We start from the raw sequence: 19113 nt of genomic DNA, 5'->3' as shown, positions 1-19113 counted from the left end.
AAAGTTATTTCTAACTTGAAACTCAGTGAAGGTCCAACCTTGAGCAGAATTATAAAATCGGCCCAATGTCCGAACTCAGAGATCGAACACAGCTATCAGTATGTTGTTGCCACAAAGTCTGGACATATGCCTTATCTTATCTTATCTTACAGAGGAATAGTCATAAAGTAGAAATATCTAGGATAATAGGATGAGGATGTCTGGATATCAAGTCACAGGATGAACAGAGAGAGAAGCAGTTGTATGCCTACCACGAGCTGCTTTAGGAGGCATTAGGTAATGAAAGGACTGTGTGTCCAGAGCCACTACATACCATAACGCAGAACTCAAATAAATATGCTTACTTTGCCATTACTACACACATATAGATAAAAAGAAGTACAAATCTCTAATAGTGAGAATTATCACACAATGAAATGTGCTGTCTACAGAGGACAAAGTTTTAAAAGGAAATCCTTTCACTCAGTCTTCTCATCTTGTGGACAAGAAAATCTAGGCACAGAGTATGACGTATCTGCCGCCACTAAGCTCATAATGGGAAAGCTGAAATGGAGCCCAGGGTTGCAGACACTACACCCATGCCATGCTCATGAGCTACCTGTAATCCAACACGCTTTAACCAGAGCTGAGTCTAAGAGCCAGGGCTCTAGGCCTAACAGTCTGCCTTTAACACAGGAAGAAGCATCATGCATCTCACGTACTTGTGGTAAGGGGCAGTTTTTTGACAAATGGCCACGTTTATCACAATTTCTACAGGTGACATTTTTGTTGACTGAATAGTATCGGTTGTTCCACCTTCCAGAAGATCTGTTATTATCTATCTTGGCCTAAGAGTAGAAGGAAAAAAATTAAGAATTAAAATTATTTCAGTTTAAGGAAACCTACCTATTCTTCCTCTTAAACTACTGAGGTAGAAACATTAAATTTTAAGTCAGCTTTATTACTTTGGTACAACAAAAGAAGGAACAGACATCTATGTTCAACCTAACATCCAGAAGCAGACTCCATCCCCGAGAGGCTATTTCTTTGGCTCTTGCCCACGTGACTGCCCCCACTTGCCAGATTCGATTAGGGCTCAGGTCAAGCAGGAATATGGCTATGCTACATTCAGCTGCTGCTAACTTCTACATCTAAACATACACCATTTAGTTCTGAATGAGAGGCTTGCTTAAAGTTTTAGTTAGGGAATGGTATTTTTATGATTTTGTGCTTTAAAACATTACAAAACTATATAACTACCAAATATAACCTTCTTTTGAAAAGCACAGGGCTACCTCTATTGACTATAAAACTAATGACAACTTCTAAGAATATGAGACAATATTCTTCCACTATCAGCCACACAGTGACCCAATTCTAGTTGTCTCTTATTCTAGTCAAATTCTACTATATATGAAAGAACACGAGCAAAGTACATCATATGAAATACCTAAAGAGGAATACGAAAATCCCAACCATGCGCTTATCTTGTTTGGCAGAATTCCGTCTTTAAAGTCAGGCATGGTGGTTCATGTCTATAATCCCAACACTTGGGAGGTGGGGGCAGGAGGATCGCAAGTTCAAGGACAGCCTAGGCTATGTAGGAGACCCTGTCTCAAAAAGAGAAAAATACATACATAAATAAATAAAATAAATTCCATTTTTGAAAAAGCTTCATTTTTTTTTACCTGTTATTCTCCTGAATTGGTTGTCAACTATCTCCAATCTAGTAATATCTTAAAACTTGACTATCAAGTTGAAAACAACCTTTTAATTTTTTTTATTTTTAAGTATTTGTTACAATAAGGCTAATAATTGACACAAGCACCTGCCATGTTCTAAATATAGACTGACCATTTCCTTACACTGAAGAAACAGTTATTTCCGGTGTTGATCTTAGTAGTACTAGACCATAGGGGCTAACAGGAATCATTAAGGCAGAGAAGAAATATAAACAGAAGGGTGATTTATAGCTACTTATCAGCTGACAAAAATCAAAGTTGAGTTACATTTCTGAAAAGTTATATTACATACATACTAAAGCCAAACTTTCTCTTCTAAGTTATGGGACTACATCTTTTTAAAAAAGTTTATACCCCCCAAAAAATTATGGAAAAAAAAAACAAATGGAAATGTAGATCAAAGGACAATATTAGCTTTAAAAAAATTGATCTTACCTCGATGTCCTTGTCACTGATGAACCAATTTACATCATCTTCTCCTAGAAAATAAAACAAATGTTACTTTTAGTGCCTTAAGCCACACACAGACAATGGGACTTCAAACTTGTTAGAATTCAAACTGGTATAAATGAGAAGTATAAGAGAAGGTATAAATGAAAAGGGTTAGACATCTAAAATTCTCATGTAAGTTAAAAATACTATTTTTCAGTCTTTTATTTATTTAAAATTGTGTGTCTATGCATATGAGTATATGTGCCTATGGATGCCAGAAGAGGGTGTCAGATCTCCCTGGACCTGGACTCTCTCCATGTGGGTCCCAGGAAATGCAAGGGCAGCGAGTGTTCATAACCGATGTGCTTTCTTTCTAGCCCTAAAATTTTATATTATTTTTCTGTGGTAGTAGGCTTTGAGTATGCAGACAAAGCACTAATAGCACTGGTTTTGTGTGTGTGTGTGTGTGTGTGTGTGAGCGTGCAGCTGCACATGTGTCAGGATATCTATGAGGGACGGGAGTATCTCAGTACCCTACTTGCCAGCACTCTACCTTATTCCTTGTGACGGCCCCTCTCACTGGCAGTGAACTCTGCCTCTGCTTAGCACAAAGCTCAGGTTACACGTGCATGTGTGCCCACGCCTACTTTATACATGGGTGCTGGGGATCTCAACTCAGGTCCTAGCTGGTGCAACAACTGCTCTCACCCACCTGAACCATCTATGCAACACTTTGCTTAAAAGCACTCATATCAGTTGTGTGACTCTCAACAAATAATTAATCACCCTGTGCCTCATATTTTTTGCCTGTAAAATAGGGATGATGGTATTTATAGTATTTGCCCTGTCTACCTAAAATTTTTTGTAAGAATCAAATGAGATTTGTGAAAAATGGCTTTGTATACCAAGCTCAAATACAAATACAAAAAAAATAAGCAAAGGGCTCAACAGCAGATGTAGAAATAAATTTATGTCAATTTCCTACCTGACCAAGCAGAACTTTACTTAGAGAGGAGATGTTTCAATGATCCCAACCCTTTTATTTTTCTAGACCCCAGACACTGGGACATTCCAAAATATTTTGTAAACAAGCCCCAGAATCTTGTCTTTTGATCCTCTGAACCTGGCTATTGTGTGAAGTTGGTGTATAAACTGTGACCATTATCCATTTAAACTCTTCAACAAGTTGCTCATTAATGAGTCCTCCCAGCAGTGTCAACAGACTGCATCTTGTCTTCACTTATTCTGTCCAGTGGTGGAAAGTCACACATCTCATTTCCACCTAAGTTGGTAGAAGAGAAATTCTTTATCTCAACATCAGCATTAACAATGTCTACTGGTTTTTCTAGATGACTTCCACTACAGTATCAAAAACCTTTGAAAGAATTATCTATTTCTTTGGCCTGTTTGTTGACATCTATGTGCATGAGGTCAGAGGACAGTTTGAGGGAGGTGGTTCTCTGTGACCACCATCTGGATGCCAGGGTTCACACAAGAGCCATCAAGCTTGCAGGCAAGCACCGTTACCAGCTCTTAGTCCATCTCGCTTGCCTCCACTGACAGATTCTAACCACAACAGACCTTGGAAACTGGCCTACTTTGTGTGTTAGGAACTTTGCATTACATTAACAACATCAAAAATAGTGACATAGGAGCAAAACAAGAGGCCTAACTTGTTTTCCTTCTGGGTGGGGTGATAAATGCAGAGGCAGAGGAGGCAGGACTGCTGCTGGCCTAAAGGCAGCTTGGCCAATATAGTGAGCATACAGCCTACACAAGTGAGCTTAGGCTAGCCACAGATGCAAAGCCTTTCCTCAAAATAAAAACAAACCGCAAACCCCCAAATATCCATAAACCTGTAAGTATGAATCTAAAAATACAACTGTAAAACTGGAGGACTAACAGCATTTTTCTGTGTCAGCTATTTCCTTTTCTTTGCATTGCTCTTTACAAACCTGCAAATACCTCCTATTCCTTTGGTCCCTCTCCGGACAAGAAGGAAGGGACCTATGACTAATGCAGACGCTAAGGAGGTGTCAACAAAGGACTAAAAGCCGAGTTATGATTTCCTCCTCCGTCTAACCTTACTACTTCCACCTATCTCAAAAACACAAATCAAGCTTGACTCGCTTCTCTGAAAAGAATTTTGAAGAGACATGAAGTAATCTACATGTTTTCAGGCCTACCAGGGTTAAGTGTCTAGAAACATATTTTAAAATAAAATACCTGTACTAAAAAAAAATTATGAGGCTGCTTTACAAAAAGGTCAATTCATAGGGAAGCAGAGGCGCTGTGCTGCTGCTGATTTTCTTTGTGGAGTCTGGAGGCTGCACACGTGTACTGAAGAGTGAGGCTATATGAAATAGCAGCAGCCCCATTTCTTCATCCCACCATTATTCTTTCATTCAAAAGGTGCAGGTAAGTAACATATGGGCTGTCATTTTCAGAGCTACCTTATGTATTCCAGTGACATTTATCACTAAAATTCAATGACTCCTTGTAATCACTTTAATCGCAAAACTCATTTAATTTTTTCTTCTTTTTTGGGGCTGTGTGTCTGCACACATGCTTGTGCAGAGGCCGGAGGTAGACATCTTTGTCTTCTTCAATATCTCTCTACATTACTTTTTGAGACTGTGTTTTCACTGAACGGGGGCTCACCATTTGGCTAGATTAGTTTCACCATGGAAACTGAGGGATCTGTCTCATCTGTCTTCACCTCCCCACTGCAGATGCATGCTGCATCCAGATTTTTGCATGGGTGCTAGGGACTGAACTCAGGTCCTTATGCAAACACTTTGTATAGCAAGCACTTTGCTGACTAAACCATTCCCTCAACTCCTCAAGCTGATTTATTTTTATTCTTAAAAAATTAAATGCAGGCTGGGCATAGTAGGGCATGCAATTAATCCCAACACGTGGAAAGCAGAAACAGACAGATCTCAGTGCAGCCAAGGCTACACTGTGAGCCTGTCTCAACCAAACCAAACCAAACCAAACCCAACCCAACCAAAAAAAATGAAACATGGGGTACACACCCTTGACTTTCATTTTTTTCAAGAATGTGTTCCCTATTCTAGCCCCTTTGATTGTGGGTATATATTTTAGAATAAACATGTTAATTTCAGTAAAAAGTCTGCTGGGATTCTTATTGATATTGTATTGAATCCATATAGCAGGCTATTGTAATACCAAGTCTCCATATACACTGATACATCTCTCAATCTACTTTGGCTTAACTTTTCATGGTAATGCTTTTCCAGTTTTTGATTATATGTTTATAAAATATAAGTGACTTTTTATACACTCATATTACACTGTGTAACTTGTTGTGGTCTCTTAGTTTTAGAAGTTTGTGTTGCATGCTTCTGCCAATTTTCAATATACATGTCCATACCACCTGTAAGTAAAGATAGTTTTGCTTCCTCCTTTCTTAACATTTTTATTCGTTGTACACACATATACACACACACCTGTACGAGGAGGTCAGAGGGCAACTTGTGAAAGTTGGTTCTTTCTTTCCATCATGTGGGTCCCAGGGATCTAAACTCGGGTTCTGTGGTAGGCTTGGCAGCAAGTGCCTTACCTCTGGAATGTCTTGTTTGTTCTGGCTCTCCCTGGCAATTCCCATGCTCTCTTTTCTTTCTCTTATGTCACTGATACTCAGGCCCTCCTTCAGACAGATGTTAAATGTAGGTGGGAACAGCAGATCTCTGTTCAGTTCCCAGTCTTAGGAAATAAACTGTTTTCTTTTACAACTGCATACACTGTTTCCCCCTTGCCCTCCCTCACTTCCTTCTCTTACATAGACTGTTTTTAGGAAAATTTTATAGCTAGATAAATTTCTTTCTATTTCCAGTTTTCTGAAAACAGATAGTGAATTTTATCAATGGCATTTTTTGCAACAAGTTGAGAAGTCCATGATTTTTCCTATTTCTTCCTGAACAGCCACAGTAATTTGGTTTCAAATGTCAGGCTGAGCCTTTATTTTGGAACTAACTGGGTTAATATGTAGTATCTTTAAAGAACAAGAACTTCTTACTTTACATAAGTCAGAAGTTTGTAATTGCATTCATGAAGAATCGTAGGTTGGATGTGAGATGACCCCTGGAGGCCATGTTTTGAACACTTAGAAGCTAGCTGGTGGCACTGTACTGGGAGGCTGGGACGTTAGGAGGAAGAGGCAGAAGTGGGTCACTGTGGGCAGGCTTCTGGAAGTTATGGATATCAGTCCAGGCCTGTTCTCCCTCTGTTTTCTGTCTAATGTCATATGAAGAGCCACCAGGGACAGAACTTCTGGGCCATCACTGAATTGTGATGGACTGATAAATCCCAAAACCATGAGCCAAAATAAGTATTTCTTTTTCTAAGTTGTTTCTATTAGGTACTTCGTGATGCAAAAGTAACTAACACAGGGATATTGATTAGAGTTTCCTCATAATATCTTTGTGTGGTTTTGATAGTGGTATAAGACTGGACTCATAAGAACTGAGAAAAAATTGTGTCCTTCCTTAATAGATAGAATTCACCATATGTGGTTTTGGTTTTGTGGGTCAGGAGTTTTACTTGTAGAATAGTCTTTAAAAAGTAATTCTAAGCCGGGCGTGGTGGCACATGCCTTTAATCCTAGCACTTGGGAGGCAGAGGCAGGCAGATTTTTGAGTTCTAGGCCAGCCTGGTCTACAGAGTGAGTTCCAGGACAGCCAGGGCTATACCGAGAAACCCTGTCTCGAAAAACAAAACAAAACAAAAAACAAAAACAAAAACAAGTAATTCTATTTCTTTAGTAGATATGGATCCTTCTATATTTCCTTTTTCTTAATTGGGCCAATTTTTAGTAATTTGTGACTTTTAAATAATTTTCTCATAATTTTTCTTTATCTAATTTGTACTTCAGTTCATTTAGCAAAAAAAAAAAATCATCTACATATTATTTAGCAGTCTGTTTCTTTTAATTGTAACTTTTATTAAATTTGTTCTTTGACAATTTCATACTTGTATGTAGTACAGATTACTGTCTCCCACTCTCATCTCCTGCCCTTTTTGACAAGTTTCCCATGATGAGCCCATTTCCCTTATTCTTATCTTTTTGTTTTGTTTGTGACTGAGTTTAATCAGGACTATCTGTGTGTGACCAGGAACCACTGGAGCCTAGTAGCCTAGATTCACCAGACCATCAGGTGATTCTAGATCTTGTCAAAAGTTGACAACTGAGATTAATAAACACAGCTGGCTTCTAACTTGTGATTCTTCTGTCTCAGCCTCCCATTGATGAGATCATGGGCATGTACCGCAATAATGGGTAACTAAGTTTTTTAAGAAGGCAGAAAGCCCAACCGGCAGTGGTGGCATGCGTCTTTAAATCCCAATACTTGGGAGGCAGAGACAGGCTGATCTCTGTGAGTTCAACCTGGTTTACAGAGTGAGTTCCAGGACAGCTAGGGTTGTTTTGAGACAGAGAAACCTTGTTTCAAACAAACAAACAAACAAACAAACAAGCAAGCAAAGAGCGAGAGAGAGAGAGAGAGAGAGAGAGAGAGAGAGAGAGAGAGAGAGAGCGCCTGGGCAAGAGAGAGCCCAATATTATTTGGGTAAATAAGCTATTTAGCAAAAAGTACTGATTTCTACAAGTGACTAATGTATGACAACACCACCCAATCTTTCTTTTGTGAAGTAGCTTGAACAACTAAGTTTGTAAATCTCTTCATAACTATGAATTCATGTACTATATAGAGTAAGCTAGTGGGGAGGGGAGAAAGCTAATGATTAGCCTAAACCTGTAATTCCCAAAGAACCAAAATCTGAGTCTTTTCACAATATTTATTTTTTATTTGCATTATAAAGCCAACTTTGACTGCTCTGAAACAGCACTCTTCCATCACTGAGAGAGAACACAGTTAAATTGTCAAGGAAACAAAAAGAACCCAGGTGGTAAAGGTTAAGTGCAGGCCCATTAGCCTATTACAGGGCATAAGGTAAGATTTTCTCCATTAGAAAAGTAACAGCTCAAGAGTTATCACCTACTCTCCCTGACTGAAACTCACACTTGTCATGTTTCCCGCCTCTGTGCGTGTTCATTAGCCTCCTGACTTCCAACATTGCTCCCCTCTTTGCCCATTCCCATCAAGTTTTATTACTATAGTTCTGAGTATCTTTGTGTCTCAGGTCCTCAAAGTCAATAGGAACAGAAAAATATTCAATACCTTTCTTACTTCTCTGGTGACTCACTCTTTTGGCTCTTGTCTTCCTTTGTGGTCTCTTCCGCTTCATCAGTATCTTGTACCCTCTGTGTGTGCCTTCTTTCTCCCAGTGTATGCCCAGAAAGGAAACTAGTAAATCTGTCCTTCCAAGCCAGGTCATTTCTTTTGTTTCCTATACAGTCCAAATCTCTGGGAGATTTGAAATCGGACATGTCATAAGTAACCCAGATCCAAAGCATTAAAAGTTCTTTCTTCCTCACTCTTGAAAGCTCAGGGGGTGCTGGGCAGTGGTGGCGCACGCCTTTAATCCCAGCACTTGGGAGGCAGAGGCAGGTGGATTTCTGAGTTCGAGGCCAGCCTAGTCTACAAAGTGAGTTCCAGGACAGCCAGGGCTACACAGAGAAACCCTGCCTCGAACCCGCCCCCCCTACCCCCCAAAAAATAAAGGAGGAGGAGGAGAAGGAGAAGAAGAAGAAGAAGGAGAAGAAGACGACGGAGACGGAGAAGAAGAAAGCGAGTTCAGCACTGGGCTTAATCCCCAGTACTGTGAACTAATGAACAGCCAGACATATAAAACCAAAAGCTCCCTAGTTTTCCTTTTCCTCTTGATATTCTACAACTTGTCCCACGTCTGCTTTTCCCAGTCAGAAACCCCCAACTGTTTTCTTTTATCTAGAGCATAAGATTACTCACCAAATTCTAGAAATTGTTTATCTTAAATAGCCTTAATACTATTATTTTAGCTTTGGGCCACTTAATTTCTGATACAGATTATTAAAATAGCTTCTCTTCATTACCACAAATTCAATCTTAGTCTACTGTTATTGGAATAAAACAGAAATGAGAATACATTGTATCTAAAAGGTCCCTTGCTGCCAATTGGACACATGTTTGAAGACAGACAGTAGTACAACACAACATTGCCCATGGTTTAGTTCTTATTTTTCTGGTCCCACTGTTTCAGCTAGGTCCAGAAATGTCCTCAGTGTTCTACCATACTCTGCAGTCTGCCTTTACATGCATTCTACAGAACCTCTCAAGACTCCCCGCCATTTCATTCACTGGGTTCTTAGACTAGCCTTGAAAGTTCTCTCTTACTGCCACCTCTTCTTCAAATCAGAAAGGATCAATTACAACTCTGTAACATTTTGGACTTGAACTGTGGCATTTCTCTTTGTAGCGTCTTAACACCAAAGTATGACTACCTAGTTATCGGGGGTGCTGATACATCTGTAACTTAACTAAAGGAGCTGGTGAGACGGCACAGTGGTGCAGAGTATCTGCTGTTCTTCTGGAGCATGGCTCTCTGCTCTCTCAAGCACTTCACTACTGCCTGTGACTCTAGCACCAAGGGATCTGATAGCTTCCTTCTGGACTCCTGTGGCATCTCCACTCAAATGTGCACATACCCACACGTACGTACACGTAACTAAAGTAAAAATAAAATTTCAAAAACCAACCAGTAAGTAAACTAAGTAACATTTCTATTCCCATTGATATCCCTTTTGTAAAGTCTTTTCTCCCTCATTGATAATGTAAAAGCTCATTGCCTGCATCTTTTAGGTTACTATGCATTTAAAGGCCTAAATTAAGGGTTCTACTAAGAAATAATTTATTCCTTTCTATATCAAAGCTGTCTGTGGACGGAGACTCCATGTTTTATCTATGTGTCCACTGATCATAGTGTCTTGTATAATTAAAATTAGAAAGAAAAATAAATCACATTTAATCATAAGTACTATTGTATGAATAAGCACTATTTTGAGTTGAGACATATAGCTAATATATAATTTAATTGCCTGTTGATACACAGTAAATGTTTAGCAAGATAATTTTTTATGGCTAAGAAAGAATAGAATTTTTAGAGAAAAACTTTAAAGAACTCAAAAGAACTTGAAAAACCAATCACCATTATTGAATAATAACACTGAGATAGACCCAAGAGCTACATAAATTGTAAGATAACTGCACATTTTTAGACAACTGTGCCTGTGCTTACATGTAGATTAAAGGTCACAAAGACAAAGCTATCATGTGTTCGTCGTAGCCTTCCCTGAGCTAACTCTACCACACCAGATTCCCTCTGGGAGCTTCTCACTTCTAATAAGCAACAGAAAAAGCCGCAAGTGAACTTAGGATTCCCAACCTCAGTAGCAGCATCTGTTACTTCAACGGAAACTTTTGAGAAACACACAATGCCACACTAAACCCCTGAGGACACAGTCATTTTATTCACTTGCATTCTTCTCAAACTGTGCACTTGTGTGCACGTTATATCTCTCCTTTCCCTCATATTTATGATTTTTCATTTTAACACCAGGCAGAAATTAATCAATTTAATCATAATTTTGTGCTATATAACTGGCAACTGCTTAAGAAAAACAAATTTTAACATAAGAATTTATAAGAAAGAAAATGTTCATCTTATTTTAATCATATTAAATTTACCAGAAACAGCTTATACTTAAAATTATGTGTAAAAGATAAATGAGGATTTGACTTTTCTTTTTTTAGAGATAGAGGAAGAAGAAGAAAGAGGAAATAAGTGCAGGTGCTTAGCTTGGGGTTACAAAGAGCTCTTCACAGTTTATATATAAAAAATATATTTTATATTTACATTGTATATTTTATATGTAAAATATAAAAGTGTATTGTTAGAGGGGATGGACATAAAGAAAGTTATCAAATATCCTCTGATCCCTAATATTTCATCAGTGAGTTAACAGGTTAAGAGATTCTTATTTAGAAACTGAAGCTGGGAATGATCACTCGGGCCTGTAATCTTAGCCCTTGGGAGGTAGATGCAAGAAAATCAGGAGTTCAAGGTCACCCTCAACTACATAAAGTATAAAAGCAGCAGGAGTTGTTTAAGATCCTGTCTAAGCAAACAAACAAACCCCTAAGAACAAGCAACAAAATTAATTCCAAGAGACAGAAGTAGGCTGAACAAAACCATCAAAGGTCAACAGTACAGCGGGGTCAGGAAGTCTTTTTCTTCTTGTAAGATGTCAGCAAAATACTCCTCCTACTAGTAAAAGGTATCAATAGATAAATACCTGATTTCCACTTCCACATCCCCCTTCCTCCCTGCCCAGAGTATCTGTAAAAACTTAAGCACAAATAACAATATTAATTCAGAGGCTCCTTTTAGAAGGCTTCAGAGGTGGGAGGTAGAGGCTGTAGAAAACAGGTCAGCCCTGTGCTGGTGTGGGCACTAGCAATTTCAATTTGAAAACTAGTCTTTCATTTGTTCTACTTCTTTGAACACTTCCTTGTCTCCTTTCCACTTCTTTTTTCTCCAGTGTTTGATTCTGTACTCACTCTCTTCTTGGTAGAACAAGTCACCAAATCTCTCTCTAGATGTTAGATCAAATATATACCTACATTAACATTTATGATTTTTCTTTTTTCTTTTTGTGACAGAACCCAGGGTCTTAAGCATGTTGATATAAGCCAGTATAAGCATAACATATCCAAAGCAAAACTCATCTTTATAACTTTACCTTAAAAGGGCTCAAATACCTTCACTCTTGTAGTTATTAATCGCTCAAATGTAGCTTTCATTTCGACCCAATAATCACTCACGATCCAAACAGCTTGGGCCTTGTGTTCCACAGTATATTTCTTTCCTTGTCTCTGTAGCACAGTTAAATTTTCTGTTTTGTTATAGTCTTCAGAATTTACTTATCCCCTAAGACTGAAGGCTGTTCTGTTGGTACACCTTCAACTTCATTTACATACAGGATAGATTTTCTCTAAACTATTTTATATTTCATTGTGAATTTTTATCATGAGTTTTGTAAAAAATCCCAATACTAAAATAATATATAAAAACAATAGCAATGAAATTGACATTAGACTGTTCAACTAAAGAATTATCGCAAATCTTACCACTGATTTATTCACTCATCAAATATTTAGCTAATTATTTCCACATAGCAGACAGCATTTTAGGGGCTCAGAATATGTCAGTCAACAAGATAGACACTGATTCTTTAATAGGATTTAAATTTTAGTGTGTGTGTGAGAAAACCAATACATAACAAAAAGTAATCATAAATGATGCATGCTGTGGGGTCATAAGCACTTTGGATAAAACAGTAGAGTGTGCAGCAGAAGCTGAGTGTGTTGGGTATGGCTTACACTTTCATGTAGAGTGATGACAGAATCAAGTCATGCGTTTCTGGGTAAGAGCATTCCAAGCAGTAGCAAGTGCTATGGCAAAGTGCTTATGAGACAGCAGTGTGCAGTGTGGCTAGAGCAGCGAATGGAGGGTTGCAGGGTGAAGTCCAACAGGTATAGGCGCACCTTTATAAGGTTTAGGGCATTATACAGACTTGGACCTTCATTGTTAGTCAAAGGTTGTTACTGGAGTACAGTGAGCAGAGATATGGTTTGACTTGTAAAGAATTACTCTGCTGAGAATAAAATATGGCGGCAAGTATGGGAGTAGGGGACAAGTCAAGAAAGTAGTTTAATGAACAAATAATAGGGCCTCTGATCAAGCTAGATGAATGAGAAGTACAGTAATACACTTTGAATACACTCAAGGTAAAGCTAATAAGTCTATGGGAGAATTAGATATAAACATGAAAGAACCGAGTCAAGGGTGACTCCTTAGTGTTTGACCTAAAAGAAGGGGGTTACTGTAACAAAACCTGAAAATAACATGTCAGGGGAGTTAGGTTTAGTTTTGGACAGGTTATACTTACAATAGTATTAAAATATTGAAATGAAGAAGCTGCTACTGGATCTGTCAATTCAAATTTAGGAGACAGAGAATTGGAGATAGAAATTCCCCAATAGAGACATGGGGATAACATTCAGCTTCATTCTGGTGAAGACCACTAAGGGAATGAATATAGATCAAGCAGAAGAGTCAGGATGTAAATCAGTGAGGTGCGAGCAAACCTGAGCAGAAGGACCCATGTACTTTGGCTGACTTGAAGCAATGTATCCAAACTCAGATAAAGCCTGAATGCCAACTTTAGACTTATTAACAAAGCCACTGGTGATCTCAACAGAGGTTGGATAGAGTGTGAAAAAAACCTGATTGAACTGAAAAGAGAACTGAAGGAAAGAATTCATGAACAATAAGGACAGGCAGCTGTCTATTACCAATTCTAAATACTGGTACCCTATCAAGCTTAAAAGTTGCATCTTCTACTATGGCACCAAGTGACCTAGTCTGTGGGGGGACTTCAAGTACTATTTTAACAGCCAGTTCCCTAAGTGACTCACATGGCAATTTAACCCCAGGAAAAATACATGATTAAATTGTCCTTAAATTCCAAATCACAAGCCAGACAGAGGTGGCATACGCCTTTAATTATAGTACTTGGGAAGCAGAGGCAGGTCAATTTCTGCGAGTTTGAGGCCAGACTGGTCTACAGTACAAGTTCCAGGACAGCGGGGTACACAGCGACAAAGACAAAAATTCCAAACACAAGTATCCATTATTGTACCTACAATAATTATTACTTATATAAAATGAGACTGTCAGAAAGTAAGCAAAAGGCATGAGACTAAAATTATATAAAACCGCGTTCAAAGGAGAACTTACATTTTTTATATAAATGTACAACACTTCAAAGAAAATAATCACTAGACATAAAGAACATGTCCTTTCAAATTCCCACTAAGAGACCTTCGCCCACATAGAAAGTCAAGATTGAAGCGGGACCCACTACATAAAAACATAAGTTGCTGACATTCACTTCTACAAGATTTCCTTTTATCATACAGTACATTCAAGTACTAATGTGAACTCCACTCTACTTTTAATATAGAATTATATTTGACATAGATATGAATGGTATGTGAGGAGCAATGCCAGTCTTCCACTGAGGTACTGTAAGAATAATGCCTCACACCTACAGTTGTGGTTCCTCAGGGTGAGGCGCCAGCCACGTAAGACTGCATGGGGCAGAGACAAGGTCCACTTGCTCTCTTCTATCTTAGCACTTGTCTAGTGTCCACTATTTAGCATTTGAAAAGTTTTAAAGAACTAAGTGATTCTTAAAAAGTCATTTTATTAAAATGTTTGCTTTTACATATTTTATTAATTTTGTCGATGTGTGGGTACACACATGTGGGTGCAGGTCAAAGGACAACTTGCACAAGTTAATTCTTTCCATCTATGTGGGTCCTGGGACATGTCAGCAGGTGCCTTTACCGGTTAAGCCATGTAGCTGGCCCTATACTGATCATTAGTATCTTTCAGGGTATTGGCCACTCTTGTACTTACATGAGCAGCAACTGACAACTATCAGTTTGTAACTTGCTAAAATATCAAGGTAAATACAATGTTGATTCTGAATAGCATTCAAAAAGAGCGATGTAGCTCTTTATGCATCACATGGAATGGTTAGCTATTCTATTACCTACCAGTCTGTTCCTTACAGTGCTATAAGCTACCAGCAGTAAGACCGAGACATCAAAGGAAAGACAAAGCACAAAGAGAAAAGACAATGTCAGAAGACAGATTAAGAAACTGTTTCTAAATAACTCCAAATAAAAGAGTGGTAAACTGCTGTGCAAAGAAACAGATGGTGCGGACTAAGACCCAGCTTCTTCCCAGCACATTTCGTGACTACATGCTAAACATTTTCATTTTTGAGATTTCAATTTCCTATTTGTGAGCATGAAATCTAGCCATCACATAATCTCTAAAATAAATCCCCATCACTTTTAAAAGTATCTACTTCCTCAAAGTCCTCAGACAAAAGCCAGTCACTCCAGATTTAGAAACTTTTCTCTATTAATTTTAGTATCCTTCAAAACCTCTTTAAGTTCCAATTCATACAACAGAGGGTACATGTAAGAAAATTTTGATAACAGAACCTTCAAATTACAAAGGAAAAATTAATTATATTTTAATTTTATACATAGAAATACATGTGAAATATTTGTCACATATTCAGTTCATTCCTCCTGAGAATACATACTAACTTCTACTTCAGAGAAGACAATGTCTATTTATAATCCATGTGCAGTATGCACTATTGAGGCCTACTAGGCAGGGTTTTAAGGCTGTTTTTTTTCAACAAGGCTCACAAGTCCCGAGGTTAAATACACATGAATTAAGGATGTTTAATCCAACTTAAGATACCATCTTTTCATATTTAAAGCAGTTTCCCTTAAACAGGAAAAATACAAAATACATGAGCTATCTCTGAAAATAAAGCTTCTACAGGCTAATTAATATAAACTTTAAAGAAAATAATTTAGACTCATATGGTGTTTACTCTCATTTCTTATATGTACACTTATATATTAAAAACAAACTATTTAGTGGAGCAGAAAGCTGTATAAACAAAAAACCCTCTTACTTGTCATATGTCAAGAGATATTTAACAAAAGCTCATGCTGAGCTGTAACGAGGGCTAACTGCATAACATATGGAAGTGTAGTTTTTGGTGTGTACACACAAAGCACTAGTATGCACATACACAGAGCAATAAACAGTTAAACAGCTTCTACCTGTTTTGTGTACTCCCTTTCAGATTTTGTCCCCTAGAGCTTTGGCCTCTGTTGCTGTCTAACTTGAATTCACAAAACTCAATGGCTCATGGTTTTCAAAGCTCAGAACAAAGTCGCTTTCTCTCCCTCTCTCTCCTCTTTTTGGTGGGTACAAGTATGGGGACCACAGGAACAGTTAAATTCATGGCATGGCTGGTCTACCACACAGTCGGGGGAATTCTTTAAATAGAGCCTGTCACTCTCTTGGCCCATCAATGGGATTTCCTCCTCGAACTGCTGATTCGTTCAGGTACACAACAGAGGAAATTTCAGTTAACCTTTGTTTCACCCCAGGGAAAAATCTGTCTGAAAGTATAAAATGAATAGATTAAAAAAAATAAGCTGCTCAGCCCCACGGCTGTTCTCTTAGTGAGCACTGCAGCTTAAGTTAAACAGCAGAAAGGGACAGGGGAGTGCTGCATTCCCAATGGAAATGCAAAATACAGGGTATCCAGTAGGCTGGACTTTATTTTGATGACTAAACCAAACCAACTGTCCTTTCTGTTAAATAAACCTGAAATTCTCTTTCTGATAATCTTATGAGTCAGATTTTTCTTATGTCACCAAATCACTAAACTATTGTAATCTGAATGTCTTTAACCAAACTCCATCTCCAATCATCTTACTAAAAAAAAAAAAAAAAAAAAAAAAAAACAACTCAGGAAAAATTTCAAACACAACTTGTGTACTTTAAGCAGTAAGAGGGTGCCAGATGAGAAAAGAATCAGCTAAATGAGGATCATGTTGAACACTCTTCTATTTTTCCTTTCAAATAAAAAAAAAAAATTTTCAGGGAGGAGGGACACACAGAGAACCGATTTGAAAGCAACAGAGTTCTTGGAGAGGCTGGAGCTAGCACTATATAGATGTAGGAAGTCACTGGGTGAAGGATGAGCACAGAAAAAACATAAGCTAAACTTTATGATGTTATGAGATTAAGATAATTTAGTTTATAGACCATTGAAAACATGAATATAAATTTTGAGGTTATGGTGGGTGATATTGGATACCCACTTCTGCCAAGTAACTCCTGAACATAGTGAGACAGAAAAGCTACTGTGCTGCCAATACCCTTTATACATTTCATATATTATGATTACAATATGTTGACTATAAACTATTGGAGCATCAATCTAAATGAAAAACAAAACCAATTTTACCTCAATGACCAACACCATTTTTTATAAAAATAACAAAAAGAGGATTTGTTGCATTTTGATATATTTTTCTTACCAGTATATGAACATCTTCTATTTTTAAAGGTGTGATAATTTAATGTTCATCTACATTGTCAATGGTCAAATCAGGTTTCTTTATGTTAGGAACTTCTCCCCCTGCCCAGTTACTTGAGATTGTAAGTGTATCTATGAGAGAAAACCACCAAAATTTCCCATTTTGTGCTAGGCTTATTTCACTTAACACAATGCCCTGCAATTCTACCCTGTTGCTGTAAATGACCAGATTTCAATCTTTGTGGCCAAATAATATTCTATAGTATATACAGGATATGTTTTCTTTATACATTCATCTGTCAATGTACGTCCTGTTTGGTTACCTTTGTCATTGTAAATACTGCTTCAATAAACAGTTGAGTATATAGGTAACAGTCTGACATAGATTTTCTTGGACACACACACATACAAATCTGACAATTTTACTACTATCCATTTTTTATCAAAAACCCCTATATATATCCAAGTAGTATGAAAGTGTCAGATTTTACTGTTAGCTTTTAAAATATGGAATAAAGGATTATATAATTATATTCTATAATCATCTATAACAGCTCGCTTCCCTTCCCATCTGGGATTGTGCATGAACCCAGAATTTTATATTTACCTCTCTTCTGTGTCCAACTATGTAACCAAGTAAGGCAGAGTAAGACTGTGGCCCTATGAAAGCTATATAAATTACAATCGGAGAAATGACATCATTAGAAAAACTGAAAACAACACAGATTAATGTATGACCAGGACACACTAAAGCACACCTTCTTTTTTGAGTGACAGTGACAATCTGAACAAGAGTGTTAAAACAGCTAATGTGGCCTGGCAAGATGACTCAAAAAGTAAAAATGCTTGCCACCAGGTCTGACTCTTGGACTTGCAATGCCACTTCTGTATGTATGCATGTGTATACATCTGTGCATGGGTATATACCATACACTCACAAATCCAGAGTATATAAACAGGTAGTATATACCATTCCAGGATGTGTGTGCTATCTGAGCTTTAAGTTTGACTTTTCTATAAACCTGACCAACAGCACTCATAAAACACTTTACAGTTTCATTTACAATTTTTCTTTCCTCTCTTGTAATCTTAATGACATGTTAGTTCTTTAAACATTGTTTAATGGGTTAAGACATTAGAATGTATTATATGAAAATTATGTTCCAAATTATTTTTGTTTTTCAGATTGGGAAATTTGATCTCTCAATTCATTGGGATTTTACACTTACTGTTAAGTGCATTCAGAGAATTTTTACTTCAGAAAATATGTATTTTAGGTCTAAATGTTCCATTTAGTTCTTTTATAGTTTTTCTATATGGAGATTTTATATTTATTTCATCATATGCTTATTTTACATCTTTGAGTAAATTCATAATACTGGCTTTAAAATCCTTGTCTACTGATACCAAGTTCAGTCATCACAGAGTGTTTACTGAATGTCTCTTAAGCCTGTACCACAATTTCCAGTTTCTACATATGTTTGGTAATTCTGAATTGTGGCTTAGATATGAACCAGACTTTTAAGAGACTATGTATTCTATTTTATTCCTCTGAAGAGTATTGAGGATCAAACATTTGGCAAACATATACAGGCAGAATTTGGTGTCTCTTTATATTGATTCTCCTTCATTTTAAAGTAGGCAGTTTCCTGATTTCTCAAATCAGTAAATCTGGGACTTTACTTCTTGGTCCTAGTCATCTTCATGTTTAATCAATTAGTGACTAACTTCATGTAAAAAAGCAGTATAAAACCAGGAAATTTATCTAATGCAGTTTCTTTACTGCAAGTGTAGGCTTTCTATCAGTTTCTCATTGATTTGTTTCTGTTACCTTCATATGTGTAGGTATGAAAGTACTCTTTTTAGTTGTGCATTTACATAGAAACAATTGTAACATGTATTAAACAATTTATTAATACATTACGTGTATTAATAAATATGCCATAATGTTTTGATTACTGCATGATTATTTGTGGGAAGGTTGGTCCTTGCTATTATTATCAGAAG

General features: G+C 37.4%; 1 protein-coding gene across 4 annotated transcripts in view; it reads right to left on the bottom strand.

Moving 5' to 3' along the window:
* Zcchc7 (zinc finger CCHC-type containing 7) overlaps positions 1-19113 on the bottom strand; it is a 170926-nt gene that overhangs the window by 36288 nt on the left and 115525 nt on the right. For all 4 annotated transcript variants that reach the window (XM_021160515.2, XM_029475930.1, XM_021160514.2 and 1 more), the window contains exons 3-4: positions 2157-2200; positions 702-827 (exon numbers count right to left, since the gene is read on the bottom strand). In XM_021160515.2, the coding sequence (XP_021016174.1) occupies positions 702-827; positions 2157-2200 (170 nt within the window). The remainder of the gene's footprint in view (positions 1-701; positions 828-2156; positions 2201-19113) is intronic.

This window comes from Mus caroli, chromosome 4, assembly GCF_900094665.2.
Source record: "Mus caroli chromosome 4, CAROLI_EIJ_v1.1, whole genome shotgun sequence".
Lineage (NCBI taxonomy): Eukaryota > Metazoa > Chordata > Mammalia > Rodentia > Muridae > Mus > Mus caroli.
Note: the sequence above shows the minus strand (reverse complement) of the source record. Positions and strands in the feature narration are given on the sequence as shown.